The 22,823-nt window shown below is 31.6% G+C and overlaps 1 protein-coding gene across 3 annotated transcripts; it reads right to left on the bottom strand.

Moving 5' to 3' along the window:
* Positions 1-5,847: 5,847 nt before the first annotated feature.
* LOC106714914 lies at positions 5,848-10,816 on the bottom strand. Of its 3 annotated transcripts, none has more exons than XM_014508039.2 (10): positions 10,780-10,816; positions 9,958-10,159; positions 9,184-9,322; positions 8,943-9,059; positions 8,577-8,825; positions 7,909-8,013; positions 7,179-7,403; positions 6,777-6,936; positions 6,523-6,659; positions 5,848-6,134 (listed from the first exon to the last, which is right to left on the bottom strand). In XM_014508039.2, the coding sequence occupies exons 1-10, from the start codon at positions 10,790-10,792 to the stop codon at positions 5,982-5,984; spliced, it is 1,500 nt and encodes a 499-aa protein (XP_014363525.2). In that variant the 5' UTR covers positions 10,793-10,816; the 3' UTR covers positions 5,848-5,981. The 3 variants fall into 3 exon arrangements, with proteins under 3 accessions (XP_014363525.2, XP_014363526.2, XP_014363527.2); XM_014508040.2 differs by having other exon boundaries at positions 5,848-6,080; XM_014508041.2 differs by having other exon boundaries at positions 5,991-6,080; positions 6,506-6,659.
* Between the last annotated feature and the right edge of the window lie 12,007 nt (positions 10,817-22,823).

The raw sequence follows: 22,823 nt of genomic DNA, 5'->3' as shown, positions 1-22,823 counted from the left end.
TTCAATAAGGATAAAATTGATTCATTTTATATATTTTAACCTCTAATATTTATCCTGAAACTTAAATAGTTTCAGATATTTGTACCAGACGATATTCTGAAAGGTATATTCATTTATGTTAGTTGTATAAATAATTGGTTGTTAGCTACTGAGATCGATATAAACATCCTATACGTTTTTATTCAACCTTTAAAAACTACGAATTGGCATTAACCCGAGAAAATTAAAAATATTTCAATATATGGTAAAACGTCCAAGTCCAAACTTTCGATATAAATGTTAAGTTACTATTGTACATCACCTGAACTTGCAAGTGAAGTAAAAACTAACATATTCGATGTTAGCAGAAAGTGCATTGGACGTGAATTTGCGTTAACAAACTCCAAGTATGTTTACACAGAGTGCATGAGACGAGTTTTCGTCGCAAGATTATCGATCTCACAGCTTCAACTTTGTATTGAGACTCTGCCAATGATAAATAAGTTTAAGTTTGCAATAACCATTTCATTGTGATATTTTTAATTGTATTTTTTTACGTCTTTTAGAAAAAGATAATGATTGATAATAGGTACTCTTGGAAGCTGCAACTACGATTCCTTTTAAAATAATTGTATGTACAACAAAATTTTATAATTTTTTGATTATCAAGAATAAATGTAAATTAATTATAAAAAAGTATTTATGCTTTCCATATATTGCTTTTGCATGCCGCGTAAATTAAGAAACATAATTAACAAATGTATACTTAAATTTCTGTAAAAATTCTATTTTGAAAGTACGTTTATTTGCTTTAGAAACATCGTTTTTACTTAATTTGTTTGATATATAAATTGTTTTTGTTGTTTTCTGTATAAAATATTAGGTCCTTACATATGAAATTGGCGTTTTTCGTACTGGCCACTTTAATCACGAATTTCTCCTCTTTGGTAAGGAATTCCAAATTCAAATTTGTACAGCTATAGACTCATGTATTTGTGGTTCGATGACCGTCATTCATTTGTTTTTTTTCTTCTGTTTTTTTCTGTTTGCGTCACTCATTTTACAAAATGGAAAACTTAAAATATCGCATTATTTACGAGTACTAGTTCCGCCGTGGCACTAGTGCTGCGGAAACGACTCGAAGGGTGAATGATGTGAATGGCGGTCGTGTTGCAAAAGAAAACACAGTTCGTTTTTGGTTCCAACGTTTTCGTTCTGGAAATTTCGATCTGCAGAACAAGCCCCGTGGACGGCCTGAGACTCAAGTTGATAATGAAGAGTTGAAGGCTATTGTGGAAGCGGATCCATCGCAAACCACGTCCGAGTTAGCTGCAGGCTGCGATGTTAGTGATAAAACTGTTTTAATTCACTTGAAGCAACTTGGGAAGATTAAAAAGCTTGAAAGGTGGGTACCTCACGAATTGACTGAAGCAAACCGGCAAACGCGCGTCGACTGTTGCGTTACATTACTAAACCGGCACAATAATGAAGGTATTTTAAACCGAATCATTACCTGTGATGAAAAATGGGTTCTTTACGATAATCGGAGGCGCTCAGCGCAATAGTTGGATCCTAGCCAGCCAGCCAAATCCTGCCCCAAGCGAAAATTAACCCCAAAAAAGTTACTTGTAAGCGTTTGGTGGACTAGTGCCGGTATTGTTCATTACAGTTTTCTCAAATCTGGCCAGACTATTACGGCTGATGTCTATTGTCAGCAATTGCAAACCATGATGGAAAAGCTAGCGGCTAAACAACCTAGGCTGGTCAATCGCTCCACGCCACTGCTGCTTCACGACAACGCTAGACCACACACTGCGCAACAGACGGCTACTAAATTAGAAGAGCTTCAATTGGAAAGTCTAAGACATCCTCCGTACTCCCCGGATCTTGCTCCAACAGATTACCATTTTTTTCGAAATTTGGATAACTTCTTGCAAGGGAAAAAATTCAACTCCGATGGGGCAGTCCAAATCGCCTTCAAAGATTTTATTGATTCCCGTCCGACTGGTTTTTTTAGTAAAGGGATCAACGAACTACCTATGAGATGGCAAAAGTGCATAGAAAATAATGGTTCATACTTGATGAATTAAATATATTTTATTAAAAAATATTCGACTTTTTGTTCCTCCCATACATAACACCAATTTCATATGTAAGGACCTAATATAAACAGTTGACTGGTACAGTAAGAGTTATAAGTAGGATTCTCGAGCCACTTTCCTAAGACGAAAGCGCTGAAGCGTAAATTCAGCTAAAGTATTCATCGCACAGTTCTTGCGGCGATTTAAACGCTCGGATAAACGTTATTACGGAGTCAATTGCCATTCACCTCGCACTGATGGCAAATGAAACGGAATTTGAAAAGGGGAAGTAATAGCAGTGTGTTTTATACTCTATTTTGTAAGATACCGTTTCAGCTATGTTGAAATATCACATTTACTTCACTTACAATAATTTGTTTGTTCTTTTTAAAATCTAAATTAAACTCTACTCTTATATGCAATATTAAATTAAAATATAGCTTCAAGTCAAGCTGCACTATTTTCCATGTATATGTTTTATAATATTTTTTATATTTAAAAATCTCGTGTCACAATGCTAGACGTTATCGTTTTATGTTATCGTGTCACAAACGGCTTGACCGATTTTTATAACATTTTATATGCATATTCAGTAGTTCTGAGAATCGGCTACTGTCTATTTTTCATACTCCTAAGTAATAAGGGTTGTCCACACCTAAACTTTTTATTTATATTTTGGACAAAATTTTTCTACACTAGAAATTCCCTAGAAATAATTAAATGGCAAAACAACTTTTGTCGGGACAGCTGACCTAAGCTGGCTAGTTTAAATATACAAATTTGTATGTGTGTCTACAATGTTTGTACTTAGCAAATGTTCAGAGTCCTGTTGCATAATGCCTCTAATGCAGGCTATTAGAACTATTAGATATATGCGTACTCAATGCGGACCTGAAACTTTCTGCGCAATGAAAAGCGTTCCAAACAATTGAAGACTGTTTATTATTTTACACCATTGATATTTGTACTACTTTAGTATTTAAAAAAGTTATTTAGTTATAGCAAGAAACATTGTATCAGCCATTGCCTCGTATAAGTAAAGTATGTTTCAACAAAAAAAAAAAATGTTACATTGCTTGAAAGTACCTTATTAAGTTACTTTTTATGTTTTATGTCAACCCTTAATTCAATTATGAAGATATTTGTCCCGGTTGATATGTACAATCAGTGCCCTTCGCGGTGTCCTACTAATAGAAAAAATGTCTTGGTTCTTGCAACTAGACAAAGTCCGCCTAGAAGGCTAACAATATTAGGTATAGTATAATTAAAGTAAAAAGCAATTCTAGTACCATTGATGGATTTTTTTTAAATACCGACACATTAAAAACTTGCATTTTATTAGTTATTGTTTCCGCGTAGTCATCTGCATAAGAAAAGTTCAAACGACTGTCGCTTTTGAGTTGACATACCGCCAGATTCCCTGACAGTACATGTCAAAATGGTGAAAAGGGTAACAAGAGACAAATGAATTATTGTATTGCTCTTTATAATGGTGCGTTAATAAGACCGAAACACCAACAAAAATATTTACAAATTTTCGGAAATCACGTACGAATACGAAATACGGATCACAAAATACGGACGAGTTATCACATCAATACAAATTTGTAGCTTCTTTTGAAATATATATACAATTTGAATATAATTTAGGTAAATGAAAGTTAAACTCATATTTAACTTTCTAGCAAGGTTCAATACTTTTCCTACAAAGTAAATAATCGAGATGTTTTATAAAAATTGATCAAAATTTCGTGGAACAGTGGATATTAATCCGAGGTAGTCACTGAGTAATTCACTTTCATTGATTTATTTGTACGTGTATTTGTTTTATTCATAACTGATTAAGAAAAAATACACACAGATCGATTTAGTATTTATTTTAAAATTTTCTTTTTATGGTCTTCTTTAAGAACACAATTTTAATCAGGCAAACGCTCATTTTTTTACAAACGTCCATTGTTTATTCTATTTACAACCTTTGTATACAAAGACGGTTTAGATAACCCATTATTAAATCTTCCTATTTATCATTATTATATAATGGCATGTGTTTATCGTTATTTATTACATAATATATTCTCCTATAATAATACAAGAATCTATATAATTATGTAAAATAGTAAATATTCCTGTAATACAGTAAAACAAACAATATTAGCGGTGCATTAAAACTAATGTGCCTTATAAATATATAAATTAATACTTTTTCGTAATACAATAATTTTAACTACATAAAGATGTCTTAAATCTATTTTATTTAATACATTAATTAGTGACACAAAATTTGAAATAATAATAAATTGTAAATTATAATGATTAATGTAAAAAAATTATTTATAAAATAGAGAAAGCAATTTCTATCAGCATTATCTCGATTGTTGTTCGAAATTGGTGTTCAATTACGTATTTATTAAGTTTTAATATTAAATCTTTTATTCGTGTCTAAATAAATATTTATCATTCGAATGAAAATCATAGCAGTGGTTAAATAATAATTGAAATTTAAATACTTATTAGTAATAGTATTAGCGAATTCTTTGGCTTTTATCGTATTTTTATTAGAATTTAACATAACTTAGTTTAAAAAAAATAAGAGGAATAACATAAAATCCTACTACGTCATGTCTACTCTATTTCCATTCAATTTCATAGTGACAAGAGATTCACCTCGAGAAAAATGAGTCCTGCCCAGTTATTACTTAAGCGTCTAGAGTTATGTACTCGTATATATTGTAAAACAAAATGTAACCCGCTTTGATTCATACTTGTATAGTAAAACAAAATTCTGATAGGAATTAGTATTCGTAATAAAGTCCTGCAACTTTCGAAAGTTATAAAAACAATTTGGCACAGATAATTTATATTTGGATTTAGAAATACATAAAGAGCAGACATTGGTTTTGGCACTATTACAAGCTCTGTCCAGGTAATTAGAAATTTTATTCTATTACATTATGTTGGTGATAAAAACGATCTAGAAATAAAAATCGATAAAATGTAAATTGTAATAATTTTCAACTTAATTACTTAATTAATTAATTAAGTTGAAAAAAAAGATTGTACGAATCGTTTTTTTAGTAACTGACATGCTACTAATACTTAATAAGAAAAGTATTTTTTTAGATAAATTTTACATAAAAAATATTTAAAATAAAATTCAATAATAAAGTACTAAACGATAATTATTAAACTTTATACAATTTTATGAAAAAAGTTTGCACGATGGATTCTTTGACTACTATTTTATAATGAATATCGGTAGTAAATAGATAAATATAAAAACTAATACATATATATTTGTGATATTATTTATATCAGTGACAACACTTAAAAAATAATCTCTTGTTAGTGTTGTAATTACATATTTCTATTTTATAATATTTAATTATAATTACTTTATACTTCAGTTTATATCATATCTAGTTGGTGTTACACTTGATGTCATTTAATGTATTTCACAAAATATATTTAAAAATATGTTTATCTTTAATTTTATATAGTTGACTGTTACAATTGCAAATTCTTTTGAGCCAATAAATTGAGCTGCCCATTTATTCTTATTTTATTTTTCGTTATTTTACATCTGTATCGTTACAAATCGACTTAAGTCCAATTTTATACTTTAATATTATTCCTTTACACTATTGAATAGAATTTAAATATTATCCTAACACATATCCACAAAATACAACTAGATATTTTAAAGGATTGTTCTTAAATCTAGAGAGAAATTTATTCATACACATAATTATTAGGTAGAGCACGGATATGTTTTCCAAGTGGTCGGCGTAGTGAGATGAAGGTAGATTCGGGTGCATTGGGCTCGTGAGTTTAGGTCGCCTTCGAGTTGAGTCGGTGAGCTTAGATGGCGTTTGAGTTGGATCGTTCTGCTTTGATGGCGAGTGAGTTGGGTCGTTGAGCTCAGATGGCGGGCAGCAACGGGCTGGGCGAGCGCGAAGAGCGCGGGGAGCGCGCCTGACGCCGTAAGCTGCCACTCCACTCCATCATATCCTCGTCTCCCTGCACACGCGCACTCGACATACTCTCACCATCATACTCCTCAAGTTCCCAACTCTGAGATCGAGATTTTGAGATTGTTTAGCGGTAGACATGCTGCTTTTTGATACATTATTATAAAATACCGTTGCCGTAATGTTTTTGTCGATTCAAGGATAGTATAAACAATTTAATGTTTTAATTATGCAACAGGTAAATAATTTAACAAAACCTGGAAACGAAACTTTTTACAAAATAACAATAAAATTGTAACCAACTTTATAATTCCATGCAATTCTATAATTTATAATTCTATAAGGATCACAAAACGACTAAATTGAATAAAATAAATTATGTTATTTTCGATTACACGCTATTCTATTCTAATTGTACGCGTGCAGGTTTGGGGGCCAGAAATTTAAATCACGTATTGCGGTGTTAACACTTACATATAAGAGGTAATTACCATCATCGTGTGTGGCGCTGCGGACGCGGCGTGGGTCGCGGGTGGTGCCGGGGGCACTAGGGGCGGAGGAGGAGCGGGCGGGGGCTCAGGGGACGCCGCTGCGGGTGAAAACGACGAAGGTGCAAGCGGCGACTGAGCTACAAAAACATTTTAGCGTTAATCATAACTTTTTCAGGAATCAACACAATGTTATAAATATTCCTAAAGACTTGTGCGGCCTAAGGGGCTAAAAAAGAGATGAGGTTATTTTATACCTGCAGCGGTAAGAGCAAGCACAAACTGACTCCAGTGCACGCAACACCCGCAGCAGAGCTGGAGGGCGGCACGGCGCAGCGCGCGGTGCAGCGCCATGAACAGAAGGGGATTTACCGCCGCGTGCACGTACGATATGTGCAGCGTTATTTGGAAATACATCTAGACAAACGAACAACCATAATTAAAAAAAATAAAAGCATTTCAAGGTGCATAATTGTCCTCGAAATGTTGTTATGTTTGTAATTGTGAATTAGTAAATGTAATCGTGTAATTGTGAAAATGTTGCAATTTGATTAGGTAAAAGGAGATCATAAGGTCTACCCACATTCAAAGGTTTTTAAGACCAAATACAAAACTTTGTAGCTATAGTAGGTAATAAAATAAAATTAATATAATCTTACTTCGTAAGCTACATGCGAAGTCAGGGCCGGATGATGTAGTAGTGTTATAATAAATAGCGGGCCCCAGAAGAGGACGTAAGCAGCGGTGATGACAAGGAACATGCGCACGCGCCGCACGCCCTCCCTCTCTACGCGAGCAAGATACCCACGTAGACGACGGCCGCCACCCAGAGGTAGACTAGCACTTCCAGTGCACTGACTATCAGCTATTGCGCCATCTACAGTCTAGAAGTTATTTTAATCACAAGATAAATATACAAATAAGCCATTAATTAATAAAAAGCTTTTCTTAATACTTTTTAGAAAATAGTGAAATTAGCGAAGGGCATTGAGTAAACCAAAAGTCATTTTAATTATTTCATTCGCCTAATTATAAGTTATTTTTAATTATCACAATATTTGAGTTTGAAAATAGGAAAAAAATAACAATATTAGACTAGAATAATAGGTATAGTTAGCAACAAATTTAGATACGATTGCCGTCGTACGTAATCTGTACATTGACAGCATGAAATATTTTTAATCCAATGACCTCAAACTATCTGAATAAAAGATTGCCCATTGAATTAACAATACTAAATATTTTAAAATTTCAACATTGCTACGAAGATTCCTGGAAATAAGAATAAAGGCGGAAGGATTAAGGGTGCACATAGATATAATATTTACTGTGACATAAAGACACGACAGTGAGAGATGGAGTATTTATTTCAACATGCACGGTACTTACTCTCGGTCCGACGCTGTTGGGCAGCGAATCCATGCGCCTGTTGTCGCCAGCCATGCTGACAAGCGTGGTCACTAAACCAGCTACCCGTACAGCTTCTACGTTAGCCTGCATGCCATAAGATTTAAATTATCGATACCTAAAATTTCCTTTTTCCTGGGACCGACAAAATGCCAATGATAGCATAATTTGAAAGTGAACATCAACATTACAAGAATCCAATCACGATTTAGATCGAATACGAAAATTTAAATCTTATTTGCTTATTGAATACGTGGTGAGATCGGCAGAATGCCAACGGCAGAGTTTTGATGTTGTATTTGCATTATTATAAAATAGAAGTTTCACACAAAATATTACAGAATAACATATTGAATTAAATTTCTTTGCCAGTACCTGTGTGCTGTCAAAACTACATTACGTTTTACACACTCATTGCTGTATCTACGACTCTGTTGTTTCTTCTTGGAGCAAGCGCGAGGTGATTTATGTTAATATCTTAATCGAATGATTATGAAAACGTGGGAGATCAATGGTAGCTTTTTATCTAAGCCAGAACACAAATTAATGCCACAGCAATATATTCAACAAAGCGCCATTTAAACACATTACTCAAATCAAACTTCTCCGTGCTATATTTATTTTATTACCAATAAAAGTAAAATACGAACCTTCGTAAGATCGCGGTGAAGTTTTCTTAAATGAAATAAAGTAAGTCCAATACAAACTGCGTTGACACCGATCCAAAGAGCGTTGAGTACGTAATGCCGGAAAGGTCCTCGTACTAATGGGCATGATGGGGATGTACCATAAGAACCATAGGAGCCGGCGCTTGCCGCTAAAGCGCCGGATAAGAATGTTGGTCCTAGATTTATAGTTATTGATGCAAACCATATCATAAATGTTCCAAAAAGTACACACTGAAATAAAATAATTAAATATTACAATTTAATATAATTCTATACAATATCACCTAGTTCTTATCCAATGTCGTATATTGGAACGAACTGATGATTAGTAATATATCAGAAACGTACTTGTGGGCTATCCATAAGTAAGGGAGCGGTTAAGTCGGCTTGCTCTTCTTCGTTTTCAGGAAATATGGGACTATCATTTAATACAGTAGTTAGCATATTAACAGTTGACACAGTGACCTAAAACGAAAAATTCGATATTGTCATAAGTACAACTTTTCATCACAATTTCTCGACACGGATGAGTGACTCTGCCAGCTTGTATTCCATATATTTTATTATATTCGTTGTTATTCAAACTTACAAGTAATAAGAAAGCAGTTTCTACTAGTGAACATTTATAGACGGGTTGACAACGAAACACAGCAATGCCAAGAGGTAGAAGAATAGCGGCGCGCGCACAGTCCACGACCGCCTGGTGAAAGAGGAGACCATGCGACCATCTGTAACAATTATGTATCTCAGAAAATTATTTCGTACATGAATTGCTTTCGATTTTTTTGTTGATGAGTTAATTTTCCGAAAACCCTTACTATCCACAGTTTTCACCTTTCTCTGTGGTATTACGCGAGGTTCTTCGCTAATTAAAACTACTTAAAAAAATCTTCTAAAACATTCAATCAAAGTAAACTTATCGAGGAAAGTTAAACAAGATTTAAAAGCTATTTTCACTCTCCACAAAGTATTTTAACGAAATGTCAATATAGACCTGATCAACTGTTCCAGATCAAACGGATTCACGGACGATGTTTAAACTTACGTCAGTGAAAATAGTTCAACTAAAAATTTTCCGTGCCCCTTCAATTATTAGATTAATAGAGTAGTCATTTATGCTTTAATAGAAAAATATGTTTTAGTAAGGATTATTTACGTATTTGTTTAATCAATGTTTAAATTTTTAGTTGTCGGTCTGAATATTTTTAACGACCCAAAATAGAATTCAGGTAAAAACCGATTCATCGTCTACTTCACATGTAAATGAAAACGGATAAGGGTCTTGAATGGGCTAAAGCGACCATTGAAAAACTTATATTATTTAGGAACATTAATAACAAGGAGTCGGAAGTGGTACACTTACCTTCTCAACTGTTTTTTGCTAAGTATGACAGTCATGAGAGCGATGTTAGCTGACATGCCGAGACTGGACAGAGCCAGAAGTGCTGCAGCACTGGCAGCGCCACCTGGCGGGCAGTGCCGCGTGTTATTCAGTATCGATGCGTTGTTTGCACCAGATGAACCGAACCGAAGGTTCGCTCCTATCATAGCAACTGCTGATCCAGCTTGAATTGAAGAATAATTATTACGTATCAAAGCGATTGCTCAACCGGTTTAAATAGAATACGTATTATATATTACTGAACTGGCTTGAATAGGAACATATTTGTGACGTATCGTAGTACCAATATAACCATATTTCTATCTATTTGCGAGTTCTGGTTTGACAAGGGATAAGCAAGATTGAATTATTATGATATTGTGGATATAATCTTAGTAAATATGTCTTGTAAACCCAGAAGCAAACGGTGTCCAAGTTCGATGTCTAATTGGCTAATTGAAGTGTCAATGTGTCTTGGTAAATTCAATATGAACTTCGGACTTTGCTTATAATTAAGTTTAACTATCTGGGGTTCTTTAGCCGTCACTTTGTCAAATACGTCTTATAACTTCTACAAATTTGCTCCAAAGAAACTGCTAAGGGGATTTGTTAAAGATAACAAAAGTAAGAAATAACGCAATGAAATATTATTTAAGATGTAATTTGGAATACTTGTCAACTTTAACAAAAAAAGAACCAAAACTTGCTTTTAAATTTATTTTACTTTATCTTTAAAGTCAGATACTTATATTGTAATATAAGATTGGAGAGAAGTAAAAAAATCAAATTACTCAAATGACATACCTGCCGACATCATGGGTATTTAATTTTCAGTATTGCCTCTTCGAGATTTTAAATGGCGTTAATTAATAGAGAAAATTAAGTCAGTGTAGGAACTAACACCAGTTATATCTTCGATAAACCATTGCATTTTTTAAAGATTTAATTTGTGTCTATATTATGTTGTTAGTAAAATATAATAGAATTATGCAATTAAAAGAATATAGCCATTTATACTTTAAACTTAATTAATTCTGGTTACGTTGTTTTGCGAATTCTAAATTATTCAAAAAGTTTAATAAAAAGTATCCTGTGTAACCTGAAACAATACACAATCAACTTTAATGAAAATAATGGAATTTATAACAATTTTATTACATTAGATGCACACAGTTTTGAATAAGTAATCATAATCATATCCTTTCATTTCTTGAATAACAATAAATTAATAAATAAAAAAAATATATAAAAAATTATGAAATAAATTAATAAACAATAAATTGTATTTCAAACTTAAATAATTAATTAGAACTTTTGAATGATAAATGACTCTTTAAATGTTACATTCAGTTAAATTTTAGTAAAGTGGAAATAAGTTTTTAATTTCACAGAACGCAGTGTTAGAATTTGGTATCAAAACTTCGGAGTAAGTGTAGCCAGGTTTTAATAAATCTTAAGCACCTGCGGAATTTTCATTTTAAACTTTCTTTGATTTGTTTGTGTTGAAATATGATTTCAGCTTTATTTAATGCTCGCTTGTACAAATTTAATTTAGATACGAAATTTTTTAAGAAATTATTTTTACGATTGCTACGATGCGATGGCATAAACATTTAATTTGGTACAATTTAAATAATACTTCTTTAAAAAAAACAAGGTTTATACAAAATTACTATTAAAATTTTTATATTCTTCTAAAGGTAAATTGACTGTAATACAATATGTTAACCGAGGAATTTGCAATTAAGGACGACAGTTCCATTGTTTACATTTTTACGTCCGAAGCACACTCTTGACTATAATAAACAGAGTCTTTGGTTATCTTTTAATGAAGCCAATTATCTCATTTATTTCTTGTTTTATATTTCTTCTTGCTTGTTGGAAATAATAGTACAGAGATGTTGCTATTTCGTTTGTTTACTTTTAAAAACGACGACTTAAGTCATTTTTGGATAGCTTTTATATCGTCTTTATGCAAGTTATTAGTGAAATGATTTTGTTTTTTTTATTGTAAAACAAAAAATACAACTTTGAATAAAGCTTTTCAATTATTGACGTCAGTATGATTGTAAAAAAATTGTTTAATATGCGAAAAAGCTAATTTTAACAGTATATTTCTTTATAAACTTAAGACGAAATGTCAAAGAAATGAAAACGTTGGTTTACACAACAAAAAAAATCACACAAAATGCCTTGAACTCGACGGCCCCATTAACATTTCAGTGAACCTGGCCCTTCGCGTTTTACGTTAATTTCTTTGTGCACCTTTTGGGACAATTAATTCATGCTTTAAAGGTGAAGAGCAAATTTGTTTTATTTTAATGAATTACGAATTGCCTTTAATGACTTATTTAAAGCTGATGTCGGTGGGAAAAGGGTGAGGTTTATTTCAAATGAGTCAGCAGGATTAATTATTTATTTTATTCTTTATATTATCTATAATGTTGTCAAAAAATTTTGTCATCGAATGATTTTGAATTCGATAGTACGAATTAGTTAATTGAAATTAAAACCGTATGATACCATTTTTTTGTTCCTTAAATAAAATTTAGAACAGTCCGCAAATTAAAGAACAGGTGCAGTGCAAGTTTCAACAAACAAATAAATTTTAGTGTTATTATTTAAGATTCGAAATAACTTCTCAATTAAAAAAATGCTCTGTGAAAAAATGTAAAATGCCGCTAGTAGGCGCCGTCTATCTATCAGAAAAATGCCCCTCCGTAACAACGATCGTGTAATTTATGATCCTTTTTGTAGCCCTTCAAACGCAGCCTAATCCGAGAGCAGAGATAAAACAATTCATGATTTATGTTATTGAAAATAAAATAGAGTCGCGGGCGACAGCTAGTGTTAAAATAAATCTGAATTTGCTGTTTTGAGATTGAATTTATTCAAATATGTTAATTGTTAAAATCAGTGATTCGAAACTCTACTATAATTGTATTCGAATTTCGTGCTTTCATATGATAATACTATAATATTTAAATCAAAGGGTAAATTTAACTGCAGTGTTTTATTTGTTTTTCAAATTGTTTAAATATGAAAGTTATGTATGTAGGTATTATTAAGCCTTTGTCAACCATTCTGGCCCAGTGCTGGTTGGTTTACTTTACTCATATTTTTGAATAACTTTGTAGACATTCACCTTTACCGTAAGATAAATGTACGAGTAGATATGAAATTTAAAAATTGAAAACACATTGGTATCAGCCGGGATTGAATTCAAATTTGTAAATACAAGTACCACTGCAACAACGACGATGTCTAAATAAAAAATTAAATTAAAATTACAATAAATATTTACAATAATCGTTAAGAATAATTTGTTGAATGTAGGTCGGATACAATTCAGTTAAACATTTGAAGTGTAAGCACTCGGTGTGAGTACGGCCCGCTCCCGTAAACGAAATTGCGGTTTTCGAGCACAACAGCCACAATGGGAGACCCGCCTTCGCACAAAAAACTCGCACCAACCTAATAAAATTGTACAGACCGCATCGGAATAAAACTTTCAACCTGTATATTGTATTTTTCAAAGTTTCAGTGCAACACAAACAAGGAATTGCGCTGTAATGAGAAATGTATGAAGTATTACTAGTTTTAAAGTAAACAGATTGAGTTGGAGTATACTAGTAATAGCGATATGAATCTTTATAAATTTTATTAGATGCTTTAAAATATACCGTATTTATTGATTATTTGTTTGCTTAAAGCGTAATCACATATTATTAGTAACATAAATTTGTTGGAAAAGCGAATCGCAAAAATCTTCCTTGCATTTTCAGAGAAAAGCAGTTTGCAGAAACAGCACATACTGCTAACAAGCATGAATAAACCTAACCTAAACAATTACGAAACATAACGTATCTTTCGTGCAGATTTTTAATACGGTTTGTCATCTTGTCTGTCTGTCTCTTTGTCATCCGCACAATTATTCTTTGAAAATAACAACATCGCAAAGTCAATCAATCGAGCGAATTTAAATAAAAAGTATAAAGACAAATCTTTTGAAAAAATATTTTAATTTTAAATATTGCTGAGTGACTCAAGGAAATTATAAAAAAATGAGATTTCTCAGAGATAAGACAACAAAAATACAAAGGGAATGAGTGACAAAGGCTAATGGATTCCTTGCTAAAATAAAACTGCCTTATTACAATTTCAGCAGACTGTTTACGTAAAGAACATCGGTACACTAGCATTTTGTTCTTAGCTTTGTAAGTCTCAGAAGATTTGTGAATTTCTTTGATATGGAAATCATAAATGTATTGTATACAATTTGGTGTAGTTATTTTAATAGACTATTTTTATCGTTGTCATTTTGTTTATATGTATTTCTATTTACACTGCAGAGTTAAGAATCAGAGATATTCAACATTTATTTATTAACTAGCTGTCACCCGCGACTCATCCGCGCGGAATCAAAAAAAAGTAAATTAGTAGCCTATGTATTCTTCCAGACTATGTTCTACATCCATTCCAAATTTCATCTTAATCCGTTGAGCCGTTTTGGATATACCTTCTAACAAAAATCCATCCATATATCCAAACATACGCATTTATAATATTAGTATAATAGACGGAATAATATGAACTAAACCGCTATCCTTGACGACTGGGTAACAAGTCTATTTGCCACACACTTTTATTCCTTACTAAAATGTTTCTGATGCAGGAATTAAATAATAAATGATACTAAGAAAATTACTAGTGACTGTTAAATTCCGTGACTGAATGAGTTGATTATGTATGAGCGCTGCTGAGCTTCGATATATGCAAATTCAAAACTAGATTTATTAAGACACAAAGCCACACAACACTAAAATAGAGCATTGCGTAGGTCAATGAATGCTGCTGAATACACCAGAAGTTCAATCCATGCTGTGAAATTATTTTTTATCTACATAACTATGGTTTCAACTTCAGTGTTATGGAATTTCAGTGTAGGTCATATTCTAGGTAGCATTAACTTTGAAATTTTTAAAAATATTTTGTTAAACTTTAGTTTATACAAACTCTCTATATGGTGTACACAGGTTTATGCGTGGCAGAATAAAATTGGAATTTAAAATGGTTCCTTCAACTTTTAAGTTATTAATTAATCAATTACTTTCAAATTACCCGAACAAAAAATCTTTATAAAACAATTCTTGAATTACAAAGTGTGCACACGGACAAAAGGAGTTTCGTACTGTTTCAAAAGACGTAACAATAAAAGGAATGTGTTGTCGAAGCGAGACAAATAGTCTTAGCTGAAATTTCTGCAGCAGTTCGACTTTATTCCAGCACCAATAGTTGTGTCCAGAGAGTAGTGACAATAAATTAACTTTGGTCTAAGAATTGTCTTGCTAGACAAATGATCCAAAAAATGTATGTATTTTATACTTTTTTTAATACACTTTCACACGATAGATAAAACAATTAAATAAAAATTTACTTAGTGTTAGACTACTAAATATCAAATAATTATAGTAAAATTTATCACATTAAAAAATCACCTAATTAATGTAGTAAAAAGCTGTAGTTCACAGAAAATTAAATATAAATCACGTAGTCACATTTTTATAAGGACAGTTGTAAAAATATGTTACGTAAATAATCACTTGAGTAAAACTGACTTAAAGATCTATATCTGTAATATCGGAAGTACTCCATTTTTATGATTATAAAAGGTCCTTTAATCTCCGCAAAGAAGAGCTTCACAAAGGATTAACGTATTTTACGACAATGGGAAACTGTATCTAATATATAAAATTCTCGTGTCACAGTTTTCGTCACCGTACTCCTCCGAAACGGCTTGACCGATTCTCATGAAATTTTGTGAGCATATTCAGTAGGTCTGAGAATCGGCCAACATCTATTTTTCATTTTGTTTTTTTTTTTAACTGCGCGCGGACGGAGTCGCGGGCGACAGCTAGTTAGTATTATAAATATTGTATAGAGAAATGTATTGCGCGAGTGTAGAGCCACCGAAGTTTCAGATGAAAGGTGATTGCATGTAGCTGAGATGCATATGTTAGGAGGATATATGGTTTGACAAGAGACAAAGTTAAGAATTTGTATATTAGAGGAAGTTAGAAAGTAGCAACAGTGATGGAGATATTGCGAAAAGGAAAAGGTTGGCGTGGTATAGACATAAAATGCGGAGACAAAATAAACTCACAGAGAGTAATGAGATTGAATGTAAATGACTACAAAGGCAGGGGAAGAGTGAAGAAAGCATGGACGAAATGTATGAAAGAAGTGTACTCAGATACGGCTGATAGATATGTATGGAAGAATAGCACATACTGTGCAATGTTGATGTGTAAGTCCTTTTAAACTTAGTATTTTAGATATCCTCACTTGAGATTTAAGATTGATAAGAATTAAGCGATTATAAATTGTCTTTTTTATCGTTATTTATCGTTAATACTTTACCTTAATGATAATGATAGACTTAATAAATGAGAGAAGATAATGATAACCCTTGAAAGACTTTAACTATGAATATTGTAGGTAAAGAAATATTATTAATGCAATACGAAATATTCATTACGAGCTTAATTATAATTATAGATTATCATCAACCCCCCGAGTATCTGCGTAATAATCTTAATTGCTTTTTTAATCCGATTAAAATGAGGAGTTTTGAGAAAATCGCAAATATTTTCCATGTAATGTATATTGTGATATTTTAACTAATAAATATTTATTTAATATTATTTTATGTTATAAATTAATTAATAATATTATTTTAAGGTAATATTAAAAATGTTTATGCTATGATATCCTTAAGTTAAAAGATATCGTGCTATGACATAGAGCATATAAATATTCTAACTACGAAAGGTCTTCAGTTTAAATAAAGCAATATGGTCTATTGTATGGTGTATTTATCTTAAAAATTTAATAAACGTAAGACAATAGCATAATATTCCCAATGAAGTAAAAAGTCAAGTTGTAAACAAATTGTAAATTGTAAACAAGTTGTAAACGTAATAATTCTAAAGGTATAATTGATAAATATCCACTTAATTTTACTGTCTTATTAAAATAATGGAATACAAAATAGAAACTAATATATGACAATAATTAGTTTAAATATTATATACTATTAAATATTATAAAATGCTTAGGTTATTCATTGAGAATCAAAATAATTTATTATATAACTAGTTTTTTTCCGCGACTCTGTCTGAGCGGAATTTAAAAAAAACATTAGATTTCTTTTTAAATTTGTAAAGTCTGGGATGGGCTACTAATTATAATATGTTCTTCATCTTTTCCAAATTTCAGCGAGATCCCTTTTGGAGACACTTTCTAATAAACATCCAATCTTTCTCATTAATAAATAAATTAAATATTAAGTAAGAGATAATATTGGATTTCAAATATTTAAGAAGTAGGTAATCTCCGGTGTTATCTTCCAGAAATTTAACTATGTAAGTTGATAATAACTTTTAAAATATCGGAATTGTTGGTGAAGATGCATAATTATAAATAATTTGACTTTATATTTCCTATCATTTTAGTTGTATACATTGTCGACGAAGTCAATGACCTCGGCTGGTGCTAGAAAAGCAACAATGGCTTCCGAAACAATAAAGACAAAGCGCCTTATTATGATTTCAGAATGCGCTCGTCGCGTAAACTTCGTGTAGTATTTTAGACGACTCTTTTAGTATCTTTCATCTCATATTTTATACTAACATCGTAATATCTTTTCTTGAAATGTATTCTTTTTATTTTCTAGTCTTCTTTTATGTTATTTTTAAACTTTTTGTTTTACGTATTTCTTCATCTCCATCGTTGTTTTATTTTACTCCACATAAAAGGTAACATGTAAAATTATTTTATTATTGTTATTGTAAAATAATAATTTGAGACTCCTATAAGGTTTTTACGATATTGTAGTATACGTATATTTTGTTCCCTTTCAGAGATTTATAATGAGTTCCGTAACAAATGTAGAGGCGAGTCGTCTATTCTCTCAACTGTATAGATCTGTCTCGCCTTCTTGAAAATCGCGGCAACTTTAGTAGCAACGACCTTGACGAACAGGTAGCGAGCGACTTGCGCTGGCGATGAAAGTACTAAACTGTGTCATTGTATTGCGTAAGTCGTCTTACCAATTAAAATCACCGGGTTCCGAAGATTTCCGTAACCTTGAGTAGGAAGAGACTAATCGAATCTAATTGGCAACGGGGCAAAATAGAATTTGTTTCTCCTTATTGTTTTTCGAGAAATCAATTCAGAATCTATTCTCTAAATACAAGATTCTGTTCTATTAACCCATTTGGATAGAGGATAGAATTGAATCCATACAAGATTCAATTCTCCCAAACCGTTTGGATACGTATAATGACATCGGACATAGTAGCACTTGAAGACTTGCCTTGAATCTTTTCAAGTGGACGTTCCTCATTCTCGTACCTTCTTTATAGAGTATCCGACTAACGATAAAAATTTCCTAAAAACACTTTTCTTCAACAGATTCAAAAAATATTTGAGAGGAAAAACAAAATTTTAATTAAATTAAGAACATTTATGCAACTCACGTGATCTTATAGTTTAACACCTTTCTAATTATGAATTTCTTTTGAAAAATTGTTCTCTGATGGGTACAATTTTAAAATAACACACAAACCAATATCATGATAAGTGATTCAACTTAATTACTTCAAACTACCCAATCACCTATCTTATAACATAGAATCTATCACTAGAGTTATCTGCAACAAACCAGAATCACTTTAATTTAGGCTATAATAAAATTACCATGTCACTGATGTCCAATATCAAAATACATATAAAAAATCATATTGTCGTACCTTTTATTTTCTATGAAACAAGTGAGATGAAAATAATATGTTAAACATAAGTGTTTCGGTGGTGGAAATTCAGATTACAGAGTACAGAATTACAGTGACTGAATATTATGATCGAAGCCCCTTACTGATTGCAATGACGTTTATAACACGTCGATTCGTATCGGCTTTATATCTCTAATAATTTTCGGTGTCCATTTCCACTGATATAGAGAGAACTAAGCCTCGGGGGTTATAACGATTTGATCATTCCCTAATGCTTTAGAGTACGCAAAGTGATTCTATCGGATATTTGCTATTCGATTTTAATTCTGAAACATTGTTAGAAGTGTTTGTTAGACGGTTTAAACATTTTAAACGAAAATAACGTAAATAAAACTTCATAATTGACATCTCAGTTTAAATCATTAGGTTAGAAAGAGTAAGACATTAACAACACCCACTTTGTAAAAGAAAAAAATCTCTAACAATAAAGACGCAATATGTTACAGTTGTGAGGATATCAGAAAGTAAATGGGATTCAATAGAGGACAATTCGAGCGAGCGAACGTCGAACTGATAGGCCATTTAACCAAACATTCTGCAGGCTTCAAGAGTATTTGCGAAGGGCCTTATAAAATTGCGCTAAACGAAAATGCTTGCGACAAAGGTAAAACATATTGTACTTTTTCTTTAAAATCTGGTCTTAATCTATCCTACTGAACTAACCTAAAACTTCATTTCCTCCATTAAAAACGATCAATCTATCCTGTGTTTTTCTTTATTTTTAATTTGCATATGCACGTAGCATATACGTAGTAGCAATGTATTACGTAGCGGTATACAAATGTTCGTAGCATAAAGTTCAACTCAAGCGATTGTCATATTCCTTATAGTATGGAGTTATACTGAATTTTGTATAGTTCCATATTTTCTGGGGCCACCTGAATACACATTATGACAAGAGATAAACATAGATGTGGTAGAATTTTCATTAACAATAATTTTAAATTGAGCTATCAAACGCAGATATACTAAGATTTCGTTACTATCCTGGATTTTAAGCCAGATATCTAACGCGATCCTTGTGATACACAGTTTAGCTTTTAAGTTAGACTTCTATAACGCGTCCTCAACATATCTTTACTAAAGATCTTAGGAAAGGGGTTTGAGATTGTATAACGCCTTACACTCTTTTTCTCGGTTACTTATCTTAGTTTGTTTGCATGAAAGTAAGAAAAGTATTTGTATCTAATTTAATTTTATGTGAAGAGGTTATCAATGTACCTTAAGTTAAGCAATTCTCCTTAAACATATTTAAGTTACCGACAAAGTTATTGGTGTAAGCAGAAAAAACGTTGTAATAGGCATTTGGTATCTTGACCTAAGAAATAGAAAAGAAATGTAACTCTAATGTGAGAATCAAATATTTTACGTAACACGTATTTCATTTCAAATTTAACTTCATATATATTTTGACTCTCTACGACAAATTATGAATTATACATATATTCGGTAAATATAAACTGTAAAATAAATATTGTTTTAATATTATTATAATAATATTAGATAAATATCCATTAATAAAATCGTACTATTATTAATAGCAGTGTTGTTTGACATACTTGAATCGAAAAGGTCAAATACACTATTTTTGTCGAAGTTAGGGTTACATTTTTAGCATTCATATAGGGTATGTTATAAATATGGAGTATAATAATATTTTAAGATTTTTTTAGCATACAAGCTAAATATTTCAAAGGTCAATTACCCTCAATTAATTGTTGTTTATAGCAAATATTTGTTGGAACTTATAATTATCATGAAACTGGTAACAAATTTACCAATAATTTTATAAAAGTTAAAATAAAAAATTTGAAATGCAAATGTAATAAAATTAAATCTAATAATAAAGACTTACAATAAAATGTGTTTACATTTCTCCAAAAACAGGAACATACAGAATAAAAGAACACGAAAGCAATTCCCACAATAAACTATAAACCCAAAAAAAATTTAGTGATTTCTATGGCATAAAAATTCGCGCATATCACTACGTAAACTCATTGAAACTTACAGAAGAAAATCTACTTACAACACGTTAAATGACAAAGATTTCTACTAAAATAATCTTATTAAAATTATATACCGTTTAAATCACTGATCATTTGTTGTAATAGTAATGATTTTTTTTATATATTTCAATTCGTAAGGTTTGTTTAAGCTCGAAAGCGAAAACCGCTTACAAGATTAGTGTCGACAACCAGCCGCGGCGGCGGTTGGGCGGGTACTGTCTTTGCGGCAGGAGTCTGCGTCACTACTGGACCCCAACACCTTTTTGCGGGACCCCAATTAATAACAGAACGTTATGCGGACGCGTTCGATATCAAATCCTTGATAAACGGTGATAGCTGCTTATAATGCTATAGGAGATGAAACAATACTTAAAGATTTTTCACTGCAATTCCTTGAAATAATTTTTATCACGGGTGTTTAGCACATATAAGACATTTATCGATTTATTTTTAATTATTTTCCAATCCACAATACAAAACAGAACTTTTCATAGGAAATAATATAGTTTTTTTTAGATATAGTTTTCTATATATCTGCAGATATAACTCTTTGCGGAACAAAGTAAATAACAATAGAAATCCGTCATATGTCCTTTTTTATCCAATTTATCATTTTGTACAACTTCGACTGTCATACTAACAACGTAGCTCTTCGTAGCAACGTAGCCCAATATCAAAAATCATAAGATAAATGATGACAGATTTATCAACACCTGAAATAAATCGAATATCGAACGAGTTACTGAACGAGATTTAAAAAAAACACGACTAAAACAAGCCATTTGTACAAAAGAAGTATGAACAATAAATATCATTTTATTACACCGAAACACGTTATCCGAAGATAAACTTGGTATACGAAGCGAACGCACGTAAATCTATTTTTATCCTTATTAATCATCGTAAATCGTTTTTTGTTTATTTGGAAAAAAGCTTTTTTACGTCTACTTATAGAAGTTAGGTTTACGAATGTTCCGATAGCAAAATACACTTATACCTTACTTAGCTACGCAGCGTAGCAATCATATCGTAGACGAGATCAGCTAAGCGCTCACTCTCACATTCAGAGTTGTTTAACGTTTAAGTAGTATCTAAATGAAGATTCCTTCAACTAAATTTACACTCAGAGTCTCCTGTAACCACTTAAATACTCTGAATCTGGCATAGGACATTATTTTTTTATTTAAAGTTGGTTTTATATTGCATTTTATATTGTAGTTTATAAGTAGCTTGCATAGCGTAATGAAAGCTTAAGCTACAGTGACTGATCATAAGCTTTAATAAATGTATATTCCACTGATCAAATGTTCACGGATTTGCCTATGTTTTGTTTGGTTAGCGTTTCAAACGTAACAGCAAAGCCGTCGTCCGGTCTCACAGCGACAACCCCTCACTAATCTTAAGTCTACGAAAATCTAAAAGTTAGGGTATCATAAACATATTCGTAGCGTGTAGATATCAAAGACTGTAACTTAGATCTATTTTATACAGCAACAGTAAACTTGCTTTTAAAGATACTTAAATGAATAACTTTTGCACAAAGTTCTACTATGAAATTCAATTTTAAACTCGTGTATTGTATTATTTTGTATGTATATTCAGAGAATAAAATAAAATGTAGATTATTTTTTTTAGCTACTTAACATAAAAAAGACCGAAAAGAATGTATCTCGCATTAATTTGTAATTAAAAGGATCTTGAATGTGACCTACTTAGTATGGCCGACAAACAATCGGAACTGGCTGAAAAGACGAAATAGCTTCGCACAGTAAAAATGTCTTACGCAATTATCTTAACTTAGTTGTATTTTAGTTCTTATACCTCTAAAAATAAGAGTAGTTTTCGTTTGAATACGGTAATCATAATGAAGCTATATACGAATAGATATTTCGGCAGACCAGTTGCGAGAAAGTCGGTAATGGTTTTATAAATACATTACAGAAAACAAGTTTTCTTTTTATTTTACGTTGAAATTGGGAATAAC

Source organism: Papilio machaon, chromosome 6 (genome assembly GCF_912999745.1).
Source record: "Papilio machaon chromosome 6, ilPapMach1.1, whole genome shotgun sequence".
Taxonomy (NCBI): domain Eukaryota; kingdom Metazoa; phylum Arthropoda; class Insecta; order Lepidoptera; family Papilionidae; genus Papilio; species Papilio machaon.
The sequence above is the reverse complement of the archived record's forward strand: the minus strand, read 5'-3'. Positions and strand labels throughout refer to the sequence as shown.

Excerpts from the sequence above, each read along its gene's own strand:
- LOC106714914 (XM_014508039.2), bottom strand. Across the intron at positions 9,323-9,957 it reads AGCAAAAAACAGTTGAGAAG|ATGGTCGCATGGTCTCCTCT; the intron begins GTAAGTGTACCA and ends TAATTGTTACAG. Across the intron at positions 6,937-7,178 it reads CTTCGCATGTAGCTTACGAA|ATGTATTTCCAAATAACGCT; the intron begins GTAAGATTATAT and ends TCGTTTGTCTAG.